The sequence below is a fragment of the Chlamydotis macqueenii genome, chromosome 1 (genome assembly GCF_036417535.1).
Source record: "Chlamydotis macqueenii isolate bChlMac1 chromosome 1, bChlMac1.mat, whole genome shotgun sequence".
Taxonomy (NCBI): Eukaryota; Metazoa; Chordata; class Aves; order Otidiformes; family Otididae; genus Chlamydotis; species Chlamydotis macqueenii.
The window spans coordinates 214,486,053-214,508,303 of NC_141556.1; the positions used below are offsets into that span (position 1 = coordinate 214,486,053).

Below are 22,251 nucleotides of genomic sequence, written 5' to 3' on the forward strand. Positions count from 1 at the left end.
AGGACAAGAGTATTTTGCCAAACAATAAGGAATCAAAAATGAAAATTGAAAGTTTTTCGCCATTTTGAGTGACTGTCTAGAGATGCTTAATCAGGTTGAATATCACTGCCTTCTACTGAATTTCGTTGTCTCACTAAGTACAATTCAATACAATACAATACAATACAAATGTTCATTTTTTTTTTTTCTGGAAAAGGGACACATTTGTCTGAAAAAAAAAAAAAGCTAGGAATTTACAGAACTCCTTGGTCTCCTCAAAAAGCTTCCCCTCTTTGTACCTTCTCTCCAAGAAGGACCGTTTCTAAGCTTTGGACTGCTTTTGCATGATTTGAAGAACACAGGCAGTTACATTTCTCTTAACCTTTCCTTTTGAATAACTTTGTACTGTTGTCTCATCTGCTAAGCGCCACGGAAGATCTTACCTGATCCTGGAGAGAACCACAGCCTCTCAGGCTTACCCCTTGATTTGATGTTCAGGTCCTAGTTGAGTATTCGGGAGTGAAATGCTATCCACTGCCTTTTTGCTTTGGATTCATAATCTGTACCGGAGATACGACTTGTTTAATGTTTCTCTTTACTGTTCTTATTCTGCTGGTCAATTAATTAGATTTAAATTCAGGAAAATTATTTCAACAAAATAAGAAAAATGTCCTTAAACTTTATTTTGGCTCTGCAGCAATCATTGTCATTGACCCTAAAATTCAGAATGTGTGCTCTTTTCTCTTCCTTTCTTTTTTTGTTTTGTTTTAGTCTGAGGCCCCCTTTTTTTTTTTTCCTTCTAAACTTCCAAGTCAAGCACACAAGTTTCCCCTTTGAAGAAGCAACCTGGAAGAGAAAGGAGCAGTGGCTAAACTTTCTTCTTTGACTTGAAACTGAATAGAAAATGTGTATTGAATGCACTTTTTTTTCTGTTTCAGGAAACACTCCCAGGTTTTAAATGGATTGGAAGTAGAGTAAAAGACCTTCTAGATAATGGAAAAGAAGTTCTCTTTGCATTTGAAGAGTCTATTGGTATGTATATTAATATCGCTTTAAATTGTTGAGAACTTTGTTCTTGCAGTTACTCGTATTATGCTCTCATTGTCTTGCTGACAATCATAATAAATGGTGTATGAATATTTATGATCCAGTCAGATAACTGATTCTGAACCTTATTTTTCCCCGATCAATTTTTGATTTTTAGGCTTCATGTGTGGCACATCAGTGCTGGATAAAGACGGCGTCAGCGCGGCTGTGGTCACAGCTGAAATGGCAGCCTACTTGGAGAGCAAGAACCTGACTCTGGCACAGAAACTCGTTGAGATATACGAAACGTAAGTTATATTTTTCATTAGTATGTTCTACTTGACTGTTTTGCAGCTGAGAATAAGCTAGCAAATATTTTTAATGCGTCCTTTGGATGTTTTCTCACTGTAAGTTGTTTTTTTTCTGATGCTATGATGGACTTCAGTTTTCAATGTTACAGCTACCACATGAATATCACATTTAAAAGATTTATCCCATCTTTTGATATATCTATGTCTTAGTTGTCTCTTTAAACACTTCATATTTTCACTGAACCACGGTCTGGGGGTTGTCAGCAGATGATGTGCTGCTCTTGCAGAAATTTGTAACAGAACAGAAGTTCAAGGAACGCCCTGTGTTCAGTAGCTGTGGACACAATTCACAGCAATAAAATGAGCAATAAAATGAACTTTCAATGTGCAAACATGGTTGCTGCACCTAGTGAGTGCTTGCTTTGGATCTAATTTGGGACAGTAGTTTTAACTGGGATGAAATAATCAGTCACCTTCCTCAAAGGCTGTTGAAATAATCTCTTGTTGTGGCTGCTCACGTGGTTATGGCAGACAATTTTTGGTGCCGTGGGAATGATTCTGTGTATTAATTTCGTGAGGGCTACCAAGGCTGCGCTTAGCCAAATGGTTGCCTTTTATTCCTTTAGATCTGAAACCTTTACTTGAATTTAAAAATAGCTTAAGATGATCTCAGTAATGCAGTGAAATCTGCTCCGGAGTCCAGACATTTGCCTATGAATATCGATTTCCACAGCTGTGAGAACTGCGTTCTTTTTCTGTTGTTGCTTTGCCAAACAAGGGCTTTCTTTAGGTACCAAATCTGCAGAAAACAACTGAATCTTGTCACTGAAAACATTAATCTGCTTGCAGGTATGGATATCACATATCAAAGACTTCCTATTTCTTGTGCTACAATCCTCCTACCATCAAAAGGATATTTGAGAAGCTTCGGAACTTTGATGGCCCTCAGTCTTACCCAAGCTCTTGCGGTATTTACAATATATTGCACGTACGAGATATTACCACTGGCTACGACAGCAGCCAGCCGAATAAAACATCGGTGAGTTCTGAAGGATTTTTGCAGGAGAAGTTTTGTTTTGGAAGAGACTGAAAGTTAAATCCACCCACAATTATGCAGAAAGATGTGCTATGTCAAACTGTAATTACCATCATCTGTTAAGCGTGCTTAACGACATTTACTGGGGAGAAAAGCGCTTAAATGTGAAATGGCTTGGCTGTTGTGTTGACTGGTTTGATACAACAATGGTTGAACTTGATTAGTTGAAAGTGAGCTTGATGCTCCTGCAGCTCTTAAGCTGCCTAACAGGCTTCCAGGTGTTGGAATTCCAAAGGAAGTAAGACGCGGTCTCGTTATCCTGAAATACGGAGTCTGATCTAGGTGATTAGCCTGTCTGTTAGGCTGGAATGACTTGGTATATGTGGTGCAGCAGATCTCAGCGTGTTTATTTAGCTTTGTATGCATTGAATGTCGTATTTAAAAAAAACAAAAGCAAAACCAAACCACCCCAGAATCAAAACCTCCCACATTTCTCTTAGTTGAGGTGTTCTGTAATAAAGTGTTGTTGATTACGTAGGTGCTGCCGGTAAGCAAAAACAGCCAGATGATCACTTTTACGTTTCAAAATGGCTGTGTTGCCACCCTTCGGACAAGCGGAACGGAACCAAAGATCAAGTACTACGCGGAGATGTGCGCGCTGCCCGGACAGAGGTCAGTAGCCGGTCCGCGTGCGTGTTGCAAGGTGCCTTTGGGCTGAAGGGTTGGTGCTTGGGCGTCTGTCCCCCTGCATGGAGAGGGGCTGCTCTGCTGCCTCCTCAGAGCCCTCAGCTGACTGTTCCACCGCGTTAAACTGGCCAGTGATGCACATTCCTGCTTATCAGAGACCCCCTCTGTGGTGGATAGGACAAAGAATTGAATTTTCAGTATCTACTACTGTAGGAGACTTATTTTATTAACACAATTCCTCATTTTAGAATTAAGAAGTGATGAAGTTCTGCTGCTGCTGGCAAGTATGCTTAAACCCAAGTGAATTCCTGTTGCATTTGGGAACCTGCTGTGTTTCTCTGCGCTACTGGATAGTAATTAGAGGTCTCTCCCCTTCTGACAGCCACCTGGATTCAACTTCTTCCAGTTTAATTAAAAAGGAAAAAAAAATAGAGAGTATGTTTACACCATTGAAATCAGGAGTGTGAACAAGGAGCCTAGATTCTCAGTCTAGCTAACAGAGAGAAGCAGGCTCTTAAACGGGATTCCTAAGCTCAATTGTGTGAGTACCCCTCCTTTGAGACTCATCCCTGCATCCCTGTGGAGCAGAGAATGGAAAATAGCGTGGAGGGGCCTCTGATTCGGAAACTATTTCTAATTATTGGCAGGAATTCAAGGTGAGCACATTTTTATCACTGAATGTTTTGGCGTAGGCAGTTGGTGGATAGTGAGTGACCGTGGAACAAGAGCAGGTCAGAGGAGTGGTAGGAGTTCTACACCCCAGTTTTCTGAACGGCAGCTCTTACCAGCAGCTGGTGTTTATTTGGTCAGAGAGCTTTCTGATTGTCTGGTGTACGAATGCCCTTTTATGTGGGTATGGAAATCCTCACTTCAGTTGGAACGTGCTTCCGTAAACCTGGGAGTGGGCAAGGCAGCATTTGGTGTAAATGCTGAGGAGAAGGTAAGATACAGCTGCGGGAAACAGCTGCACCAGCAAGGAAGAAATACATGCTAGAAATACTGCCCTTAGCCTCATCTTAACACGAACGAGGGCTGGACGAGTGAAAATAGTGGGGAGAGACGCAAACTACCTGAGGATGCTTTGACACTTCGTTGGGGCTTTGCTGTTGTTCCTTCTGGTAAGTGGGAAAAACACATCGACCTTTAATTTTACAAATACCTGTGGTTAATGACAATTCTTATCTGGAGCGTGGCATGGAAAAGCTTTGGAGCTTCCGTGGTTCAAGGCACCTCAAAAGGTACTCCTCTCCTTGAAAGCTTTGCACATATTTCTCTGAGTTGCTGCTTCTTGCAGCATTTTTGGATGTTTTCTTTGAAAAGAATTGGTGACCTGAGGGACAACGATACATTGCCGGTTCCACAAATGAACAAAGCACATGTAAATAAGCCTGTTTTGCCTGTTCTCTGTGAAAAACAGGCTGAGTTCCTCTCCCTGCTGTTGAGATTTTGGGGTTGGGAGAGGGATTATGCATTTTTAGAGGAGTGTAGCAGTGCATTAGTGTCTGTGCATGTTGTGTTTTTATTCAAGTGAATGTCCAAGCACTGAAGTAGGGAAAGGATCGGTTTATTACGGTGTCCTCCTGTGAGCCGTGACACACTGCCTCGTTACTCAGTCCCCCTTAATTGCAAAATACAATCAGATGCCCTAGATGGGCATCCGGACGCTGTGTAGAGAAGAATATAGGAGATCTTCCTCTTCTATTATTAGCTTGTTCTTTCTTTTTAATCCATTTACAGTCTGTACCTGACCAGTCTTGCCTTGGTTTTGCAGTCACTGGTTCTTGCTAGCCCAGAGCCCTCTAGTGGCAATATTTTTTTCTGTAATTTAATTAAATTAATTTAAATTAATACTGCAGTAGTCCCTGCTGAAAAGCAGCTTGTTAAAGCGTGCAGGTAGGAGTCTTTAGACGTTGTCGCTGGTAGGAAACATAACAGAGCTAATCCGTCACCATCACTTTTTTTTTTTTTTTAAATAGATGCTTGGCCTTTATCAAACCTCTGACATGATATTGTTCTCTTTCTAGTGACAGAACCCTGCTGGAAGAAGAACTTCAGAAGCTTATTGAAGCTTTGATTGAGAATTTTCTTGAACCTGATAAGAACGGACTGATCTGGCGCTCCGCTTAGATCTCCTGAAACTGGCTTTCGAAGAAGCGACCGCCTGCACCGCGTCGTGTGAAGCAAAGGAACCAAGAACAGAACTCAGTTTAATACGTGTGCGTGTGTGTGTTAAACGAACAGCTGCGTTTTTATTCTGCAAAGAAGCAGCATTCTTTTGTCAGGCTTTTCACCAAAGTCTGGGCTAGAAAATTCGGATGAGGAGAGAAAAGGACGGAATTTATTATTGCCGTTTCCCGTCCTTCTGACCAAAAGACTGATTAACCCACACCAATGCAAATGAACTGCCTTGGTGGGTTTCAGACAGCTGATCTTAGCTGAAAAATCCTGTCCTAAACTGATTTCAGGTACCCAAAACCTTGTGTGTGAAAAGGCTTTAAAATGGGGTAGTCGTTGTTCCAAACTGACAAAAAAGCCTGCTTCTTCATAGCTGTTGTGTGAGTGTCGGTATCGCTGTTACAGGTCTTAATTTCCAAAAATGTTGCAGTAGAGTTCAGTGCTTAGCCTTTCTTGTTCCGGCGAGTTGTTCAATATGACATTTTTCAGCTCCTGAAGTATCCTTCTGTCGTTAAAGGTGCTCTTGGTGCGTTGTATCTTGCCTGTGTGTATCTTAAAATATTTACTTGACGGTGAGACAATAGTGGCAACGCGTGCGGTTCCGCGCGCAGGCTGGGCTTTGAATTACATCGTGCCCTTCCGAGGCTTCCGAAGGGGTAACAACTTGTTCCTTCCATAAATTGCCCGTTCCAGCTACCGTAGGCTTTGTAACCATTTTTTTGTCCCACGTTTCTGAAGGGTCTTACACTTTTATTCTTAAATAAAGGTTGTAGAAATTCAGTAACTTAAGGTGAAAATTCCAGTTAGTGACTTTTTTTTTTTTGCTTTTGATGGCTTGAATTCGTACTGTCTGTGTATAAAAGACAGGAAGGAAGCGGAGGTGAGACACTGACATCCTTGGTTTGGTTTTTTTGTTTGTTTTGTGTTTTTTTTTTTTTTATCACATCTTGTAAACTAATTGCTTAGAGTAGCAGTTTGCAAATATTATTATCTTTTAGGGCGAATTTTTAACGACTTCCCATTATCTGTTTTCTACCTTTGCTTGAGCAGAAATTAATACTGCTAATGACTTTTTGAGAAATTCTCCCGTAGATATCTAGGATTTCAGAAAATAGAAGCCGTGTTTTGGCACGGAAGAGCTGTGGAAGATACTTTAAATGAAATAACAGTTCAAGAAAAGCGGCCTGTTGGTTAGCTGGGAGTAACACTTGTTAGTGTGTGCTGCTAAATTCCTAATACAAGCCTTCAGAATACAGTCAGTGATTTCTGGGCATCGCCCCGCTATCATTTTGCAGTAATTGGATAAAAGAAAGATACAAAACCGAAGACATCACCTCTGTGTTAAAGATTGTGAGAAGAACCTAAGATGCCCTTAAGCTAAAGCCGTTGTTTTGCCACTATTGTTAAATCTCTAAATTTCTCCTCCGTCTCGTTCCACCCTACAGCGTGGTGCCACGGGATTGCGCCCAGCAGTTTTGCGCGCGTTGCGTCTCGATGGCTTTCAGGAGCGCCAGGGTTCCGCGTGCGCGCGGGTGTCGGGTATTTTTGCGCTGACAGAAGCTTTGCACTATAACCGTGGAGAAGTGTTTTGCTGGATATGAATGTAAATTCCTGTCTGCCGCCGATATTTATTTATTTTTTTGTTTTAAGAGAAAATATTTCCAAGTTGTTCTGCCATTGAGTGAAATGTATTTAATGCCAAAAAACTTTTTTTTTTTTTCTTGATTGTACCTTTGACTGATGTGATGGGGAAAAAGGGCGAAAACATTTCTGCTGAGAGCGTACTTGTGTCGTTGTACAGCGCTGGGTAGGTCCCAGAAGGTGTGAAGGTTTTTCTGACTGCTGCTTTGTCTTCGGTTTTCACTACAAGGTGCAGATCTGCATCCCCGACTGCGCTGAATTTAAAGGAGGTCTTGCTGTTTGCTCCCTTGGCGGCGGGTTGAAGCCTTGGGCGGTTTGGATTTTGTTTTTAAATAGCATACGAGTAGCTCAGAAGAGAAGAAGTGACTTGGGACATAATTTTGAACAAAGGTAAACACTGTAAAAAGCGTAGTGATTTGGCCAGCTGTGTATATACTGTAGCGGTTAGCGGTTACGTCGTGTGAGTTGTGTTTGTGCTCCTACGAAGAGCAGGAATCCGCCATTTCCCAGAGAAATCTGCTTTGTGTCAGTGGGCAAGCGTTACAAATGCAGTATAGAAGCAAATTGTGATTCTGTTTTCAAATCAGCATTCTTAGAAGTTGGTCACTGTTCGTAGTCTAAATATCTTTAAGTGAAAAACCCAACCGCGGGGAGCTCGGTTCCCGGGATTCTTCTTGTCGACAGGCCTGAGCAGTAAGTTGTAGACGTAGTGCTTTTGGGGTGACGGCGACAGGCACAACGTGTTGAATGTATTTCAAGGGTGTAATGACTCTTGCTGGTTTTAAACTGCTGCTACCGTTGTTTTCCTACTGTGTTTGAGCTGTTTGACGTATTTATGCTGTTCCGTTTGGGGAACTCTTCCTCCGATTCCTCCCTCGGACCGCGCTTCCCTCACCTCTGTTACTGTGAAGGACCGACCGTAGGTCTCTTACTCGTTGCCCTGTAATTTCGTTATATATTGAGTTTGTTGGGCTTGCGCACAACCTTCTTTGAGCTGTCAGCTTTTCTTGACTTCTTTTCAGATAAGAACAAAGACTTTTCAGGAAGCAGAAAAGAGAACAAAGTGTGCTGTGGATGTTCTTTACCAGGCGCTTCCGGTTAAAATAGACCTTTTCCAGAGGTTGGTCTACAGCAAGTTGGTTTAAACTGTAACCACGCAGCCAATTATTTGGTTTTAGCGTTTGATAAAATGAGGAGGGCTTGGGTTTTGTCTTTTCCCTTTTTGGTGTGATCGGCTTCGTCTCCGTCTCACTCCAGGTTGTGTTTCCGTGGGCCTGGGATAGGACTTCTGTAGGTACAGGAGACTTGCCAGGCGGGGTTAAACGCCTGCGATACGGAGCTGGTAGCCTCCTTTTTTAATTCTGGTTGCGATACAGCGTCCGGTCTGTGGTTTAAAGAGCATGGAGTGCTATTCCTGTCTCTCCTCCCGCACCTCTCAAGGGTGCTTCCTGCCACGCCACGAGCGAATCGTAAACTCCTGCGTGGAAGAGGAGGAGGCAGCGTGTTTAACACGGGAACCTTCCAGCACGGCTCTAGCCCGAAGCAGCCCAGGCCCTGCTTTGTGTTTGCCGTTGGCGCGGTGTCCTGCGCAGGTGGTGAGCCGCTTCTGCTTCGCCCGCCCTTCCCCTCGCTCGCAGCCCCGGCGGGACACGGCTCGGAGGACCCGGGCTGCAGGAGAAATGCCGTCTTGCCTGAGTAGTAGGTCTCCTAAATTCCTTCGTTTTAAATACCCAGCACTTCCTTTGAAGGAGGGGAAATGCTTATTTGTGTCAACCAGAGACTAAATGTAAGAGTTAAAACTCTGTGTTCTGTTTCAGACGTTGAGGTGTTCCAGCGTGCAGTACGCACCGCCCGGGGCTCTTGCCTGCCTCGGGCAATTCTTGACTGATCCCAGGCTCTCGCCGGTTCTTCCCTTGGAGCCTACCTGCATGTTGAGATTTATGGTGTTTCTCCCTGGTTCAGCGCTTTGTGTCCGCTCTTGAGCTTCTGAAACATTAGGGATTTTCCGTTTCTGGTTTATTAAAGGGAGCGTGTTTGCGTGGAACTGTCGGAGCGGTGAGGGAGAAGCCACCAGGTAAAATGAGGGCTTCTGTCTGGAGCAGGGTGGAACCTGTGCTCTGCTTTAGCAAGCACTTGGATGTTCTCTTTAATTTAAAAACCATTACTGTCACCATCTTGTCTTCCTCCCCCCTCTTTTTGCCCTCTTCTCTCCCCGGGTAAGAGGGAGGGGTGGCTCTTGGCGTGGTGACGCCTGGGCGATCGGAGTCCGTGGTGATTCCCAGGACGTTCTCCATCCTCCCCTGCTCAGGAGTAGCTCTGTAGGAGGTGATGGAAGTATCTGAAGTTGCATCGTTCTCCTTGTCTGGAATCCTGGGGAGTTGTGGCTCTGCGCTCTTGTTGACCCGGTGTCTGTTCTGTAAAACTGGGGCGTATTTCGAACACAGAGTGAGGATTTGCACTTTTCTGAAGTATTTCTGTGTATTGCCATGTGGATTTAGCTGAACGAACTGTTAAAATAATAAAGTGTTCTCTTCGTAGTAGCAATCCTTCGTGTTTCTTTGGTCTTCTTTAGTCAAACACTACTGAACCCAAAATGGAGCTGGCAGATGACTGTTCCAGACTTGGTGGGGGAGGAATATCCACCGTGTCCCACTCGAGTAACGAAAGCCCCAGGAACAACAGCGTTTCCTGAAGAAGCTGTTCAGAACCTCGTCCTTCTGCTGATGCTAGATGAGATCCGTCATCGACTGTGACGCCGTTTCCAAAGGGGCTCGGCACTGGCGGTGTCCCAGGGCAGAGCGCCGAGGGCTGACGGGCTCGTTGTGACCCGAAGTCACTGCTGGTGCCACCACAGAGTGCATGGGAAGAGAGCTGGGACGTTTGGGGCCATAGGACAGGCGAGCACAGGGCAGAATCACAAAATGGTTTGGGTGGGAAGGGACCGTCCAAGCCCACCCAGCCCAACCCCCCTGCCAGGAGCAGGGGCATCTCCAACCACATCAGGTCCCTCAGAGCCCCGGCCAACCTGGCCTGGAATGTTTCCAGGGATGGGGCACCCACCACCGCTCTGGGCAACCTGGGACAGTGCTCCACCACCCTCACAGCAAAGAATTTCGTCCTTATATCTCCTCTAAATCCACCCTCTTCCAGTTTAAAGCCATTACCCCTCGTCCTATGATGATATGCCCTTGTCAAAAGCCCCTCCCCAGGTTTGTAGGTGTTTTGAGGGTGAAGTTCCTTCAGAAAAACCAACAGCCTAGATGGGAGCAGCTGAGGGGAGCGACAGGGACTGGGTTTGAGCCCATGGCAGGGAAAAGGGAACTGGGGGAGAGGAGCGGCTGCCCTTGCAGGTGAGTTGGGGCGGGCACTGCAGGTGCTGGTGGGTCCAAAATAAAGGTTTTGGCTCCAATATAGAGAGTCCCACCAGGAAAGATGATGATGAGGGAGAGGGACCATCCTCTTACTAGGGATCCCCCTCTGCTCGGGATTTTGCGGGGTTCCCATGCTCCCTGTTAAACTCTGAGACAAGAGCTGATTTCACCCCGACTTGGCTTTGGTATTTTGGGGCTACTTTAAAGCATCATCAAGGTTGAGATGAGATGGTTCCTGGGGGCACAGCAGCGTGTCCAGGAGGGTTCCTGCATCCCTTCAGTGATGGCTGCAGGCTTCATCCTGGGAAGATCTGCAGGGGAATTGTCATTTTTGGTTTTATTTTTTGTGTGGATGTTTTTTTTTTTGTTTTTTTGTTTCTCCTCCTTGCCAAGGCTGAGGAGCACCCTCCCCACACTCCATCTCAGAGCCCATCTCCTCCCAGCTCACCAGAATGAGCTCCAAATTTACCCCCCGTGCTGCGCCGACAGCGCGACAGATGGAGAGACTTAACCGTACCCCGAAGCCTTCGGAGCGGTCGGCAAACGAGAAACGAGTCGTTGGGTGCGGAGATGGAGGGGTTTGTTTGGGCTGGGGGCGAGGGGAGCTGCGGCGTCGCCCACGGACACGGCAGGACAGGGACCGGGGTGGGACAGGACCCCATCAGATCAGGGATGGCTGAGATGTTCAGCGGGTTCCACCGCTCTGTAATTGCAGGAACCGGCACTGGATGTCACCGTGAGCCCGTGCCGAGGGGCAGGGCCCCGGTGGGCGCTGCTCCCGGCCTCCTGCGCCCCTCTGCGAGCTCTGGGGGCAACCAAGGGGACGAAGCATCGCGTGGAGGTCCCGGGGTCCATCGCGTGGAGGTTGGGGTCCATCCCACGGGGACATTGGGCTGGGCGCGGCCACGGTCGCTGGAGGCTGGTGAGTCCAGTCAGCTAGTGGTGCCTGGTGTCGCGTCCAGGCCTTGTCAATTTAAATGTTAATTTAGTAATGAAATTAATTACCACCGTGCCAAGCCCAGCCCGTGTGGGCCCCATCCCTTGGGCGCAGCTCTCCGAGGGCTCGTGGGACATCTCTGGAGCCGGTGTCTCGCGGTTTTGTCCTGCTGGTTGGGTCCATCTCGCCATGGGAGGACACGGCAGGTCCCCGGTGGGGCAGCAAGAAGCGATGAGGGTTGCTTCCTCCCGTCACGTTATGGGGGAAAGCCAACGAGCGATGCCTGGAGCACCCAAAGTCCCTCCAAAGGGCTTGGAGTTGGAGAGGGGCCAGAAGCCACCAAAACCCCATCCCTGGGGTCAAGGGGAGGCCCTCAAGGGTGCTGCTCCACAAAAGGGAAACTGAGGCACAGAGTGAGAGAGAAACAGCACCCGAAAGACCAGCGGCATGGCCAAATTCAGCCCGTGTCCCCTGAGCACCAGCCCTGGTCCATGGGTGGTGGACCTTGCTCGTGGGACACCAGCCAGCGGGACACAAGGTCCTCGGCAGAGGGCCGGCAGCGATGCTGATCCCTCGGTGCCACCGCCGTGCCAGGCGCGGGCAGCTCCCGCTCCTGCCGAGCCGAGAGGGACAGGGCAGGAGGTCAACCCCCTGGGACCGTTGCTGCCACCTTGGGTCCCCCTCAGCCTTCAGGGTGCTTATCCCAACGGCACAGCGTCACCCAGTGACCGCTGCAGTGTAGGGACGTCCCCTCGTTCTGCAAGGGACGGGGAGCTGGGCAGGACCCAGCTGAGCTCCTGGGCTGCTCGTGGTCCCCAGCTCTGCTCCTCTCCCAAGCCAGCTGGCTGCACGTGGTGTACGGAAACCCACCTCTGAGGCTGCCAGTTTGGGCCATCCCAAAGGGAAGGGCTGCCCTGCTGCTCTGGAAACCTGTCCCATGGGGATGGAAAGGGGCTGAGGGCTCTGCAGAGCAGCATCTCCATGGGTTTGGGGGCTCAGGGGTCCATCCTGCCCATGCAGAGCAGCATCTCCATGGGTTTGGGGCTCAGGGGTCCATCCTACTCATGTAGAGCAGCATCTCCATGGGGTTGGGGGCTCAGGGGTCCATCCTACTCATGTAGAGCAGTATCTCCATGGGTTTAGGGGCTCAAGGGTCGATTGTGCCCATGCAGAGCAGCATCTCCATGGGTTTGGGGCTCAGGGGTCCATCCTACTCATGCAGAGCAGCATCTCCATGGGTTTAGGAGCTCAGGGGCCCATCCTACTCATGCAGAGCAGCATCTCCATGGGGTTGGGGTGCAGGTTCCCCACTTACACATTCCAGAGATGACTTGGGTTCCTCTTTGTGAAGAACATGGACACCTCCCCCAAAAGGGCATCACAGAAAGGTCCTTCTGAGGGACTTGGAAGAGGAAGGTTTGTGCAAATTGTGCCACGACGGGGAAGGAACGGGGCTGTGAGCGGCTGTGACGTGGTGGCACTGCCAAGGGCTGGGACCAGTCACACGTGTGAAACCAGAGGAGGGGGAAGGACGGAAGAGAGGGATCTGGTTTTGTCTCCATCGGAGCCGAAGATGTGTCCTCCGAGGCTGAGGAGCCTGAACAATTAGAAGCGACGGAGATCGTCTAAAAATAGGTGTTTGTAAATGTCAGGCTGGCGGGCGCACGGGAACGTGCCGGGAGGACGGGGCGGCTCTGCGGCCCTGCGCCCCTGCGTCCTTCTGCAGGGCGAGGGACGGGCGCTGGGGCTGCTCCCCTGGCTCTCCGAGAGACCCCAAACCCCCAGAACCGGTGGGCATGGATCTTCCAGGGCGTCGGTGGGTTTGGGGGGTCAGGGGTCCGTCCTGCCCTTGCAGAGCAGCATCTCCGCAGGATCCCAGCCCCGCGAGCTGGGCGAGGCGGTGGTGAAACCACCTCGGCCCTGCGCCGGTGCCCGCTCTCCGAGCAAACGACGGGATCCTGGTGGCACGGGGCCACCCAGCAGACGTGGTCCCTCCACCTCCTCCGCCCCTGCCCGCTTTCTCCCCCATCCCCAGAATCCCACCCGCCCCCACCGTGCCCAAAACCGTGCCCAGACAGCTGGGGAAGCAGCCTGGTTTGGAAAAAATAATCCAGATCGGGGCAGATTAGTGAAAAACACGTCCTCCTCCATCTGCCCGGGCTGCGCGGTGCCAGCTCCCCGCAGGGCTGCCCGGAGCCGGGCTTGGGTGCAAACCCACCCCGAGGCGCGCGAGGTGACCCCACGGTGGGGACCCGCGTGGCAGGGAGGGCAGGAGGGCCGTGGGGCTACAGCTTGTGCCCCACGGTGCTGCCACCCCCAGGCCCCTCCCTGCCGCCTGAGGGCTCATCGCTGTGCTGAGCGGGTCAGTGCTCAGCCGCAACCCCCATCGCTGTGCTGAGCGGGTCAGTGCTCAGCCACACCCCCCCCCCCCCCCCCCCGCGTTATCCCAACCCGGCCAATTGGAAGCGCTCACAGGTAAACGGCTGGGATCCCATTTAATTCTGATTTTGGCCACCTCCGAGCCGAAGGAAGGACGAACAGAGCAGGGACGGTCCCGGGCTGGGGTGCCCCAAGGCTGCCCAGAGTTTTAAGCGAACCCTGCTGAGATTCGAAAGCCGTTTCTCTGTTTTTTCTGCCCAGCCCTCCCCTTCTCTCACAAACTCGTCCGTGCCTCGGTTTCCCCAGAGGGTAACAGCTCCCGCTTGCTCTTCCTAAAGGAAAAAAATGGAAAGCAAATTTATTTATTTTTTTTTTCCTCCCTCTGTAGGTTTGGGTTAATCCCTGCTGCTGGAGGAGGAGGATGAGGATGAAGGAGCCTGGCGTGAAGCTGCTCGGGGATAATTAATTGTTATTAATTCTGTGTGGTTTTGGAAGGGGGAGGCAGCCGGTGGCTGATTTCTTCCCTGCCCATGCGCCGGGGTGTTATTTCCACGTGATGATCAAGCAGCAATTGCCATTTTTTGCCCTTTTCTGTGCTGAACGAGACCACGCTCGGTGTCTCTCCTCAGGCTGTGGGTGCCATGGAGCAACTTCCACAAAACTCCAACAAAAAAATTCCCGAAACACAGCCAGGACTCCCTGCTCCAGCGGGATGAGCATCAAAAACTCATCAGGACGGGTGCAGGGGGAGGGTGGGTCCCCGAATCCGGCTGCACCCGCAGCCGCCTCCTCCTCGGCTGCATCCCACTGCTCGCCTCTCGGCCGGATCGGCCTGAGAAAATGGTCTATAAATAGTCATTTGTGGTTTTTTTCCCGTTTTTTGGAAACAAACCACTGCAGCAGGCTCTGAGCATCCTTCCCTTGGCTGGTATCAGGTGCTGGTGTAGATCCCGGATTTCATTCGGCTCCAGGAGCCGTGGGGGGAATTTTCCACCCCGAAGCCTCGGGAGGTTCGCATCCCCCTCGCCGCGCCCTAGGAACGGGACCGCGGCGGCGGCCGGGTTTCTCTAAACACGTTTTACATCTCGGCTTGGCCACCAGCCTTGGTTTTGCTAATCCAGGGGTTCCCTAATCCTCCGGATTTGTCACGCGCGGGGAATAATATCCACGTTAACAAGCCACAGGAATTGCGCTCCCACCCAGCCACCCACGCCGCCTCCGCCGGGGCTTGGCCTCCCCGCGGGGGTTCGGCGCCTGCGCCCCAAGGTCTCGGTGCACCCAGCGAGGTCGGGGAGCGCGGTGCCGAAAGGAAGAGCGTCCTCATCCCCGGCGACCGAAAACCACCACGTCGTTCTCCGGGAAAGCCGGAGCAACCAGTTGCCCGCGCCGGCCACTCGCTTGGGCAAAGCGTTTGGCCACTTTTCCGTCTGCTCCGAGGCCATTTCCTTCCCGTTATCCATCGCCAGGCATCGGCGGCCGCTGCCAGGCGGATGCACGGGGTGCTCTGCCAGATGTGGCTGCCAGATGTGAAATCCACCCTTTCGCCTTTTCTCCTGCTCTGGGGATGTGTTTGGGCTTCATGGGGATGGGAAAGGGAGGGAGGAGGTGGGAAAGCAGATGAGGGCGAGGAGCAGGCTGAGGTTTCTCCCTCATTATCCACAAGCTCCTAGGATGGGGAGAAAACCTCAGGAAAAGGGTCCTGGAAATCCTGGAAACGTAAGAAATTTCTGGTGGAGCAACTCATCTCCCGTGAGTCGAGTTGTGGGGGTCTCTGGGGCATCCCCACTCTGCAGGACCAGCCCGGAGCGCCCAGGAAATTAATTTTTGACTCCCGGTGCCGTATCCCGACTGAAATACAGCCCGGACGCACGGCTCTGCACCGGCTCCCCTTTCCCAGCTTGCCCAGCTCGCTGCTGGGCCGGCGAGAGGAGAAAATGTAACGGGGAAATGCGATGGGAGAAAAAGCGAAGGGGTAAAAGGCAAAGGACCCTGCACAGGGACCGTGAATCCCACAAACCCCTTATTTACAACCCCCCTACGCCAGGAACCTGCTGCTCCCCGCATCAAGGATCCCAAAGCGCCGGCGCCGGCCCCGCGGCAGCCAGGATGCAGCCCCCGTCCTCACCCCTGCCCAGCTCGCCCGTATCAGCCTCCCCGGGACGGAGGAAGGCAAACAGGGATGTATCCGGATGCGACACATCCATTTTTGGCCCGGCACCGAAAATTTGGCTTTTTAAGATGCCTCATTGCAAAAGCCACGGCTTTGTTTTTGGGAAATGCTGCGAGTGGCAGCCCCGAGCCGCCTCTCCCCGCATCCGTGGACGCTTGGCGCTCCGCTGTCTCGTGAATTTGGTACCCGAGCGCCCGGGAGACAAAAACTGCATTGGAAACCCGTTATCGGAATAATTTTCCCCAGCCCGAGTTCTGCGCCAGGAGCTGTGCAAAGCCTCTCTTCATCCCTGGCCACCAAAACCGGCCCACGCAAAGAAGTTTCTGAGCACAGGCAAAACTACAGAGGAGCCCACAGCTGCCTTCCCCCGGCAAAGCACCGGCCACGGCATCGCCTCGGCCGAGGGGGATGTTCGGAAATCGCTGCGAGGAGCTTTACAGAAAACAGACGGCGGAGCGGATGCGGCTTTCAATATATTTGCTCTAGGATACGGTAACAGGCGCGGTTCGAAAGCAAACACGGGCGGGCGAACCGGGTCGAGAGCTTTCGCTTCGCTCGTCCGAAACGCCGAAGCGCCGGGGCAGCCCGGTGGAGGGTGAGTTTTGGAGTCGGAAAAGGGCTGCCCCCCCCGCCTGCCCCGGGGACCATGCGCGCAGCTGGCGAGGCGTTTCCTACGCGGCCGCGTCGTTTCGTGCCCGGGAAGAGCTGGATGCGTTATCAAATCGAACCGAACGAGTGAACGCGCTGGGGAAAGCACGTCGCTTCTCGGCGGGGAGCGGCGGGACGATGCGTGTTCCTCTGTGTTCGGAACAAAAAAAAAAGAAAAAAAAAAAAGAAATGAAGTTAAGTTTTGCATCTGTCAAATAGAAATCTAATAGGAAAGAGAGCTGTACATGGTCAAAGTCCAGGCTCCAGGAGCTGCCAGGAGGAGAGTTTCAGGGATCGCCCGCTGCTTCCCGGGATGTGCCAAGCAGAGACTCCGGCGCACGCGGTGCAGAGCCCGGCTGGCAGCGGAGCGTCCTGCGGTCCACCGAAGAAACCCGGTGTGGGAAGCAGCTCATAATCCTCCCGGGAGCACCGGGGATGTGCGTGCCGGCATCCCGCGAGGCCAATCCGGATCCGCTTCTCCCCAGCCCGCGGGTGCTGGGATGAGGGGAACGAATCCAGCCTGGTCCCATGTGGGAATCAGCGCTACGGGGTTGAGCCGGTCTGGAGCCTTCCCAGGAGGGTGCACCCCACTCTGACGCACCCCATCACCCGGCCCCGGGGCCGGCTAGTCCTCAGAAACTAATTTTCGGCAAAGGGACTGGAATGGGGCGAGGCGGACGCCGGGAGCGGAGGCGTCGAGGGGCGGCATGGCGGGCGGATGCCGGGGATGCCGGAGGGGCGAGGGTGGGACGCCGAGGGTGCCGTCAGAGGCCAGGGGTGCTGATGGCGCTGGTGTGGCGGGGGTCGGCGTCCTGCTCGTAGCGGTAGTGGTAGCCCTCCATCTGGTCGCGGCAAGCCTCGCGGAGGTTGTGGAGCCAACGCTTGATGCCGCGGCGGTTCAGGTAGAGCACCATGAGGAAGACGATGCCGATGAGGGCCAACACGATGCCGAAGAAGACGTAAGAGGCCGTCTCCAACCGGCCGGGCTCGGCGGCCGCGCAAGCCAGCCCCTCGGGCCGCAGGCGCAGGAGGGCAGTCCCGCGGAGGGGCGAGGGTCCGGCGCAGCGCAGGCTGCGGGCGTCGGGCACGCGGGTGGTGGCCCCGCGCAGCCAAGCCAGGAAGGGGCGCAGGGCGCAGTCACAACTCAAGGGGTTGGCCCCCAACATCAACCGCAGCCCCCGCAACCCCGGCGCTTCCAGCACCCGCAGCTCGGCGGCCGCCAACCGCTGCAGGGAGTTGTTCCGCAGGTCCAGCTCCTCCAAGCCGGCGGGCAGCAGGGCGGCCGGCAGCGCCCGCAAGGCGTTGCCCTCCAGCTCCAGGCGCCGCAAGCTGAGGTTGCGCAAGGCCAAGGCCAGCTGCTCCTCCAAGGGGGCGGCCAGCAGCGCTTGGTTCAGCTGCAGCGTACGCAGCAGCGGCGCCCCGGCGAACGCGCCGGCGGCCACCGAGAGCAGGGGGTTGTGGCTCAGGTCGAGGGTGCGTAGGGCGGGCAGCCCTTGCAGAGCCATGTCCTCGACGGTTTGGATGTTGTCGTGGTGCAAGCGGAGCAGGCGGAGGTCCGGCAGCGGGCGGGCGGCGAAGGCGGCGCGGTGTAGCACGCTCAGGTTGCTGCCGGTGACGCTGAGGTTGCGTACGGTGACCGGTAACTCCTTCGGCAGCTCCTCCAACCTTTCGTACCGACACTGCACCAACTCCGGGGTGACCACGCAGTAGCAGGCGGACGGGCAGCCCCCGGGGGGGGCGGCGGCGGCGGCGGGGGGGGTCACGGCCAAGGGCAGCAGAGCCAGCCCCAACCAGGGCAACCAGAGCCCCCCGCCCCTTGCCCGCTCTTGCCTGCGGGCCATGCTCGCTGCCCGGGCATGCAGGGGGAAAAAGGGGGAGTGGTGGGGGGAGTCGATTGGGGGGGTAGGTGATGGAGGGGGGGAGTGGGTGAATGGGGGAGTGGGTGACAGAGGGATCAAGAGGAAGATGAGGAGCGGATGGGGGGGACGAAAAGAATGGGGGGGTGGGTGATGAAGGGATGATGAAGAAGAAGAGGAATGGATGGAGGTGACGGAGAGGTGGGTGCTGAAGGGATGAAGAGGAAGATAAGGAGCGGATGGGGGGGTGATGGAGGGGTGAAGGGGGGGAGGAAAAGTATGGGGGAGGTGATGAAGGGACGAAGAGGAAGACGAGGAGCAGATGGAGGGGGTGATGGAGCGGTGAAGGGGGGGAGCGGATGAATGGGGGGGTGGGTTATGGAGGGGAGGGTGATGGAGGGACGAAAGGGGTGGGGGGGGGACCGGACCTGCCTCCCTTCAGCCCCCCCCCGGGGCTGAGCTGCCTCCGGCTCGGTGCCCGCACAGGGCGGCTCTGCGGGGAGCGCCGGCCGCGCCGCTGCCCAAATCGGGCTGGAAGGGGCGGAGGGGGGAGGAGGAGGAGGAGGAGGAGGAGGAGGGGAAGGAGGAGGAGGAGGAAGGGCTGGGGCTGGCTGGAGCTGCGGGCTGGGCGGAGGAGAGCGGCGGGCGGGGAGCTGCCGTCGGGGTGGGGGGGGGTGGGGGGTCGGCTTGGCACGGCTTGGTACAGCTTGGTTCGGTTTGATACAGCTTAAGCATGGCTTGATACGGCTTGGTATGGCTTGGCACAGTTTAGCATGGCTTAGTATGGCTTGGCATGGCTTGGTACGACTTGGTATGGATTGATATGGATTGGTACGGCTTGGCATGGCTTGGTAAAGCTTGTTACGGCATGGCACGGCTTGGCATGGCTTAGTATGGCTTGATACCACTTGGCATGGCTTGATACCGCTTGGCATGGCTTGATATGGCTTGGCACGGCTTGGCACGGCTTGGCACGGCTTAGCACAGATTGGCATGGCTTGGTTCAGCTCGACTGAGGGGGCTCAAGGGGGCCTGACACAGTCCCTTTCGAGCCCAAAGAGGATTTGGGAGTGCCCCAACCCTCTTCCAGCCCAGAGAGAGGTTTAGGGGATGTCATGGTCCCTATCAAGCCCGGGGAAGATTTGGGGGGTGTCCCGTTCCCCTTCCAGCCCTAGGGAGGGGATGGGGGCTGTCAAGGTCCCTTTCCAGCCCGGGTGGGATTTGGGGCTCATCCCCTCTTCAGCCCAGGGAGGATTTGGGGGCTGTCCCCGTCCCCTTCCAGCCCTGCTCCCCATTTCCCGTCCCGCCCCACGAGCAGGACACCCCGCAGCGTCCCTGAGCGTCGCGGCCCGCAGAGAGGCGAGGGCGGGCTTCTCACCACCGCCTCCAAGTTTTCGCCGCGTTTGCCGGGGGTCGCATGGAATAAACCCGGTCCTGGGCACGCTTTTCTCTTGGATCTTGATTTTTCTCCTCCTCCCCGCCCTCATCTCTCATCCTGCCCTTTTTCTCGAAAATTTTCCTCTCCCTCCCCCCACCTTGGGATTCCCTCCCCTTGTTCTCTCCTGACTTTTTACAAGGACCAGGTAAATTTTGGATGCTGGTGCGACCGGGCGGCTTGAGCTGCTCCCAGAAATTGGGCAAACCCTGTATCTAACGTGAGAGTGTTTTAACAGCGGCCGGAGAACTCAGGGGAGCTTGCGGGAGGGGCAGGGGGGAGAAGAATAGATTTGGGAATACGTCAAATCATTGCGCGCGTGGGGCAGCGTCCACTCTCTGCGGAGAGCCGGATGGGTCACACGGAGCCAGCACTGCAGCGCTCGCGGATGGAGCCCATCTCCCCCAAAATAGCACTTGGGGGCCCATTTATCGCCTTTCATGGCGATATTTAACGAATCGATAGCTCTTTGGAAAAAAAAGGCAGCTCGTGGGCCAAATCTGCCACTTCTCGTGGAGGTTCCTGGTTCCTGGCAAGCTCTCACCTGCTGGGCTGCAAAAATCCCGGCACCTTTTAGTCCTTCTCCTCCTCCGGAGAGGGAACGTCTGCCATAAAAACCGTGGCTAGGCCGGGCGCCTTCGCTTCCTCTCCAAAAGCCATAAAACACGGTCGGCGAGTGACGTTAGAGGTTACGGGAGAGCGGATGGCTCTCTGCAGCTGAAAGGCAGCTCAACCCGTTGACTTTGAAGGGTGGAGATGCTCCAAGGTTGGGAGGGGACGCGTGCTCCGGTGCCGTACCGTGGCAGGTGACTTTGGGGACATGGAGACTCTTGCCTGGTGGGACCTCTGCGGCCTCCTTGCCTGCTGCAAACATCCTGGACTTCTCCAGGGGTGGCTGGCGTAGGACCTGGGGGGAACAATGAAGTCCCAGCATGGGAGCTGGGTGCCACTGGCAAAGCTGGGAACCATTGAGGAGCCGGGGTTGGGGCCGTGCTGGGGTCTGCGACCTCTTTCCTGAAGGTCAGAGCCCTAAACTGAGCCCCCAGGCACTCGATGGAGCAGAAGGACACCCCCACCTTACTCCATCCTCCAAAGGATGGGCTCCCCTCTGGATTCATGGTCTCCCCTTGCCATCCATCCTGTTGGTCCTGCGTGTTTGTCTTCTCTCTGTCACCACCCCTGTGTCCTTGCTGGGTGGCCCTGGATCAGTTTTCCACCCCATTTACCAGTCTACGCTCTGGGCGCCAGCATCTTGGCATTGGCCACCATGTGGATGCTCTTCATTCCCAGTTGTTAATGGTCACACTGGATACCAGAGCCCCTCAAACACGCGCTCCCCTTCAAGACCCTATGTTGGATTTGGTTTTGGGTCCTCCTATGCCATCTCCCCCAGACCATAATTCTGCATTTGAAGCAGCGCTGAAGACTTCTTGCCATTGAAGGCGAGGAGATCTGCGTGGCCCCAGCACCAGGAGCCCATCGCCATGTTGCGGGACGTGATTGGGTTGGGCTGATGGGATTTGTTCCTACAGATCAATACAGAGCGCTGCTCATCACCTCGTTATCTTCTGGAGGCTTCCAAAGAGAATTGATTACCTGCGCTGTGTCTTCAGCGACCGGCGCAAAGCCACCCGCCCTGCAATATTGCTTTTCCTTCCCCTCCTTTGGTGACAACCTGAGTTATTTTGGGGTTTTCGGCACAGGGATGTGCAAGCGTGGCTTTGGGTCAGAGCTGAAGCCTTTTGGGCTTCCCAGCTCCTCTCCCACCATGTCCCACCTTGGTTTTTTTGTTGTTTTTTTTTTTTTTGCCACTGGTGCTGCTCTTGTTGGCCAGTTGCAGATGATTTTTGATTGAAGGCTGGAAGACAAAGGCAATAAATACTTTAACTGGTTCCTGCTTGCAGTAAGGGCATCGCACCTTCCCCCTCCATCCCTCCTCGTTTCCTGCTGCTGCAAAATGAGGCCGAAGGCTCTCCTCCTCCTCCCTGGGGTCTTGAGATCTGTAATCATCTATGGTTTGTTTCGGGTTTTTTTCATTTTCCCTGTGGTTTGCAGTTGGCATGAAAGCCATGCCTTCAAGTCTAAGGCAACCCATGGTCCCAGCGTTTCCCAGCCTGCGTTTCCACACCGGGGAAGCACTGGGGCTGGCGGAGCAGGAGACCACGGGTGGTGCAGAAACGCTTTTTGATGCTCGCCAGCCTTAAATTGCCAATTAACAGCATTAAAACCATGACCCTTTGTCTCCCCTGCCACACAGGCATGGTTAAAAGGGAAGATCTGAACACATAATAGATTTTTTTTTTTTTTTCTAAAAATTCATTTTCCGGCCTCTGCACTTCGCCCGGGCGCATTTTCAAGCCTTGCTCCGCGAGCGCAAAGGCTGAATTGCGTTTGCGGGGGGATGCTCTTGCACAGCCTCGTCCCACCCTGGGCATCGGCCGCGGGGAAGAGCCGAGGTGCCGGGTTGCGATATCGTGGTGAGACGTGTCGGGAAGGAGCAGAACAGAGCTCGTCTTCTCCTTCTGTCTCCCTTTTTGGGGGCAGCATGAGGGCAGCCCTTTCACTGCTCGGAAATCCTATAATGCGTAAATCGCGGCGTT

At 53.4% G+C, this 22,251-nt stretch overlaps 2 protein-coding genes across 3 annotated transcripts in view; one reads left to right on the forward strand and one right to left on the reverse strand.

Moving 5' to 3' along the window:
* Window positions 1–9,399, forward strand: part of PGM2L1 (phosphoglucomutase 2 like 1) — a 37,263-nt gene extending 27,864 nt beyond the window's left edge. The window contains exons 11-16 of one of the 2 annotated variants that reach the window (XR_015257534.1): window positions 918–1,011; window positions 1,184–1,313; window positions 2,166–2,355; window positions 2,891–3,024; window positions 5,064–5,255; window positions 7,085–9,399. Coding sequence is in view for 1 of the 2 variants with exons in the window: in XM_086739805.1 (XP_086595931.1) it covers window positions 918–1,011; window positions 1,184–1,313; window positions 2,166–2,355; window positions 2,891–3,024; window positions 5,064–5,166 (651 nt within the window). In the remaining variant the exon portion in view is untranslated. Of the gene's footprint in view, window positions 1–917; window positions 1,012–1,183; window positions 1,314–2,165; window positions 2,356–2,890; window positions 3,025–5,063 lie in introns of both variants that reach the window. The other variant, XM_086739805.1, reaches the window with a different exon arrangement.
* Window positions 9,400–16,194: 6,795 nt separating this feature from the next.
* Window positions 16,195–18,201, reverse strand: TPBGL (trophoblast glycoprotein like). The gene has a single exon (XM_086743248.1). The coding sequence runs from the start codon at window positions 18,199–18,201 to the stop codon at window positions 17,125–17,127; it is 1,077 nt and encodes a 358-aa protein (XP_086599374.1). The 3' UTR covers window positions 16,195–17,124.
* Window positions 18,202–22,251: the final 4,050 nt, after the last annotated feature.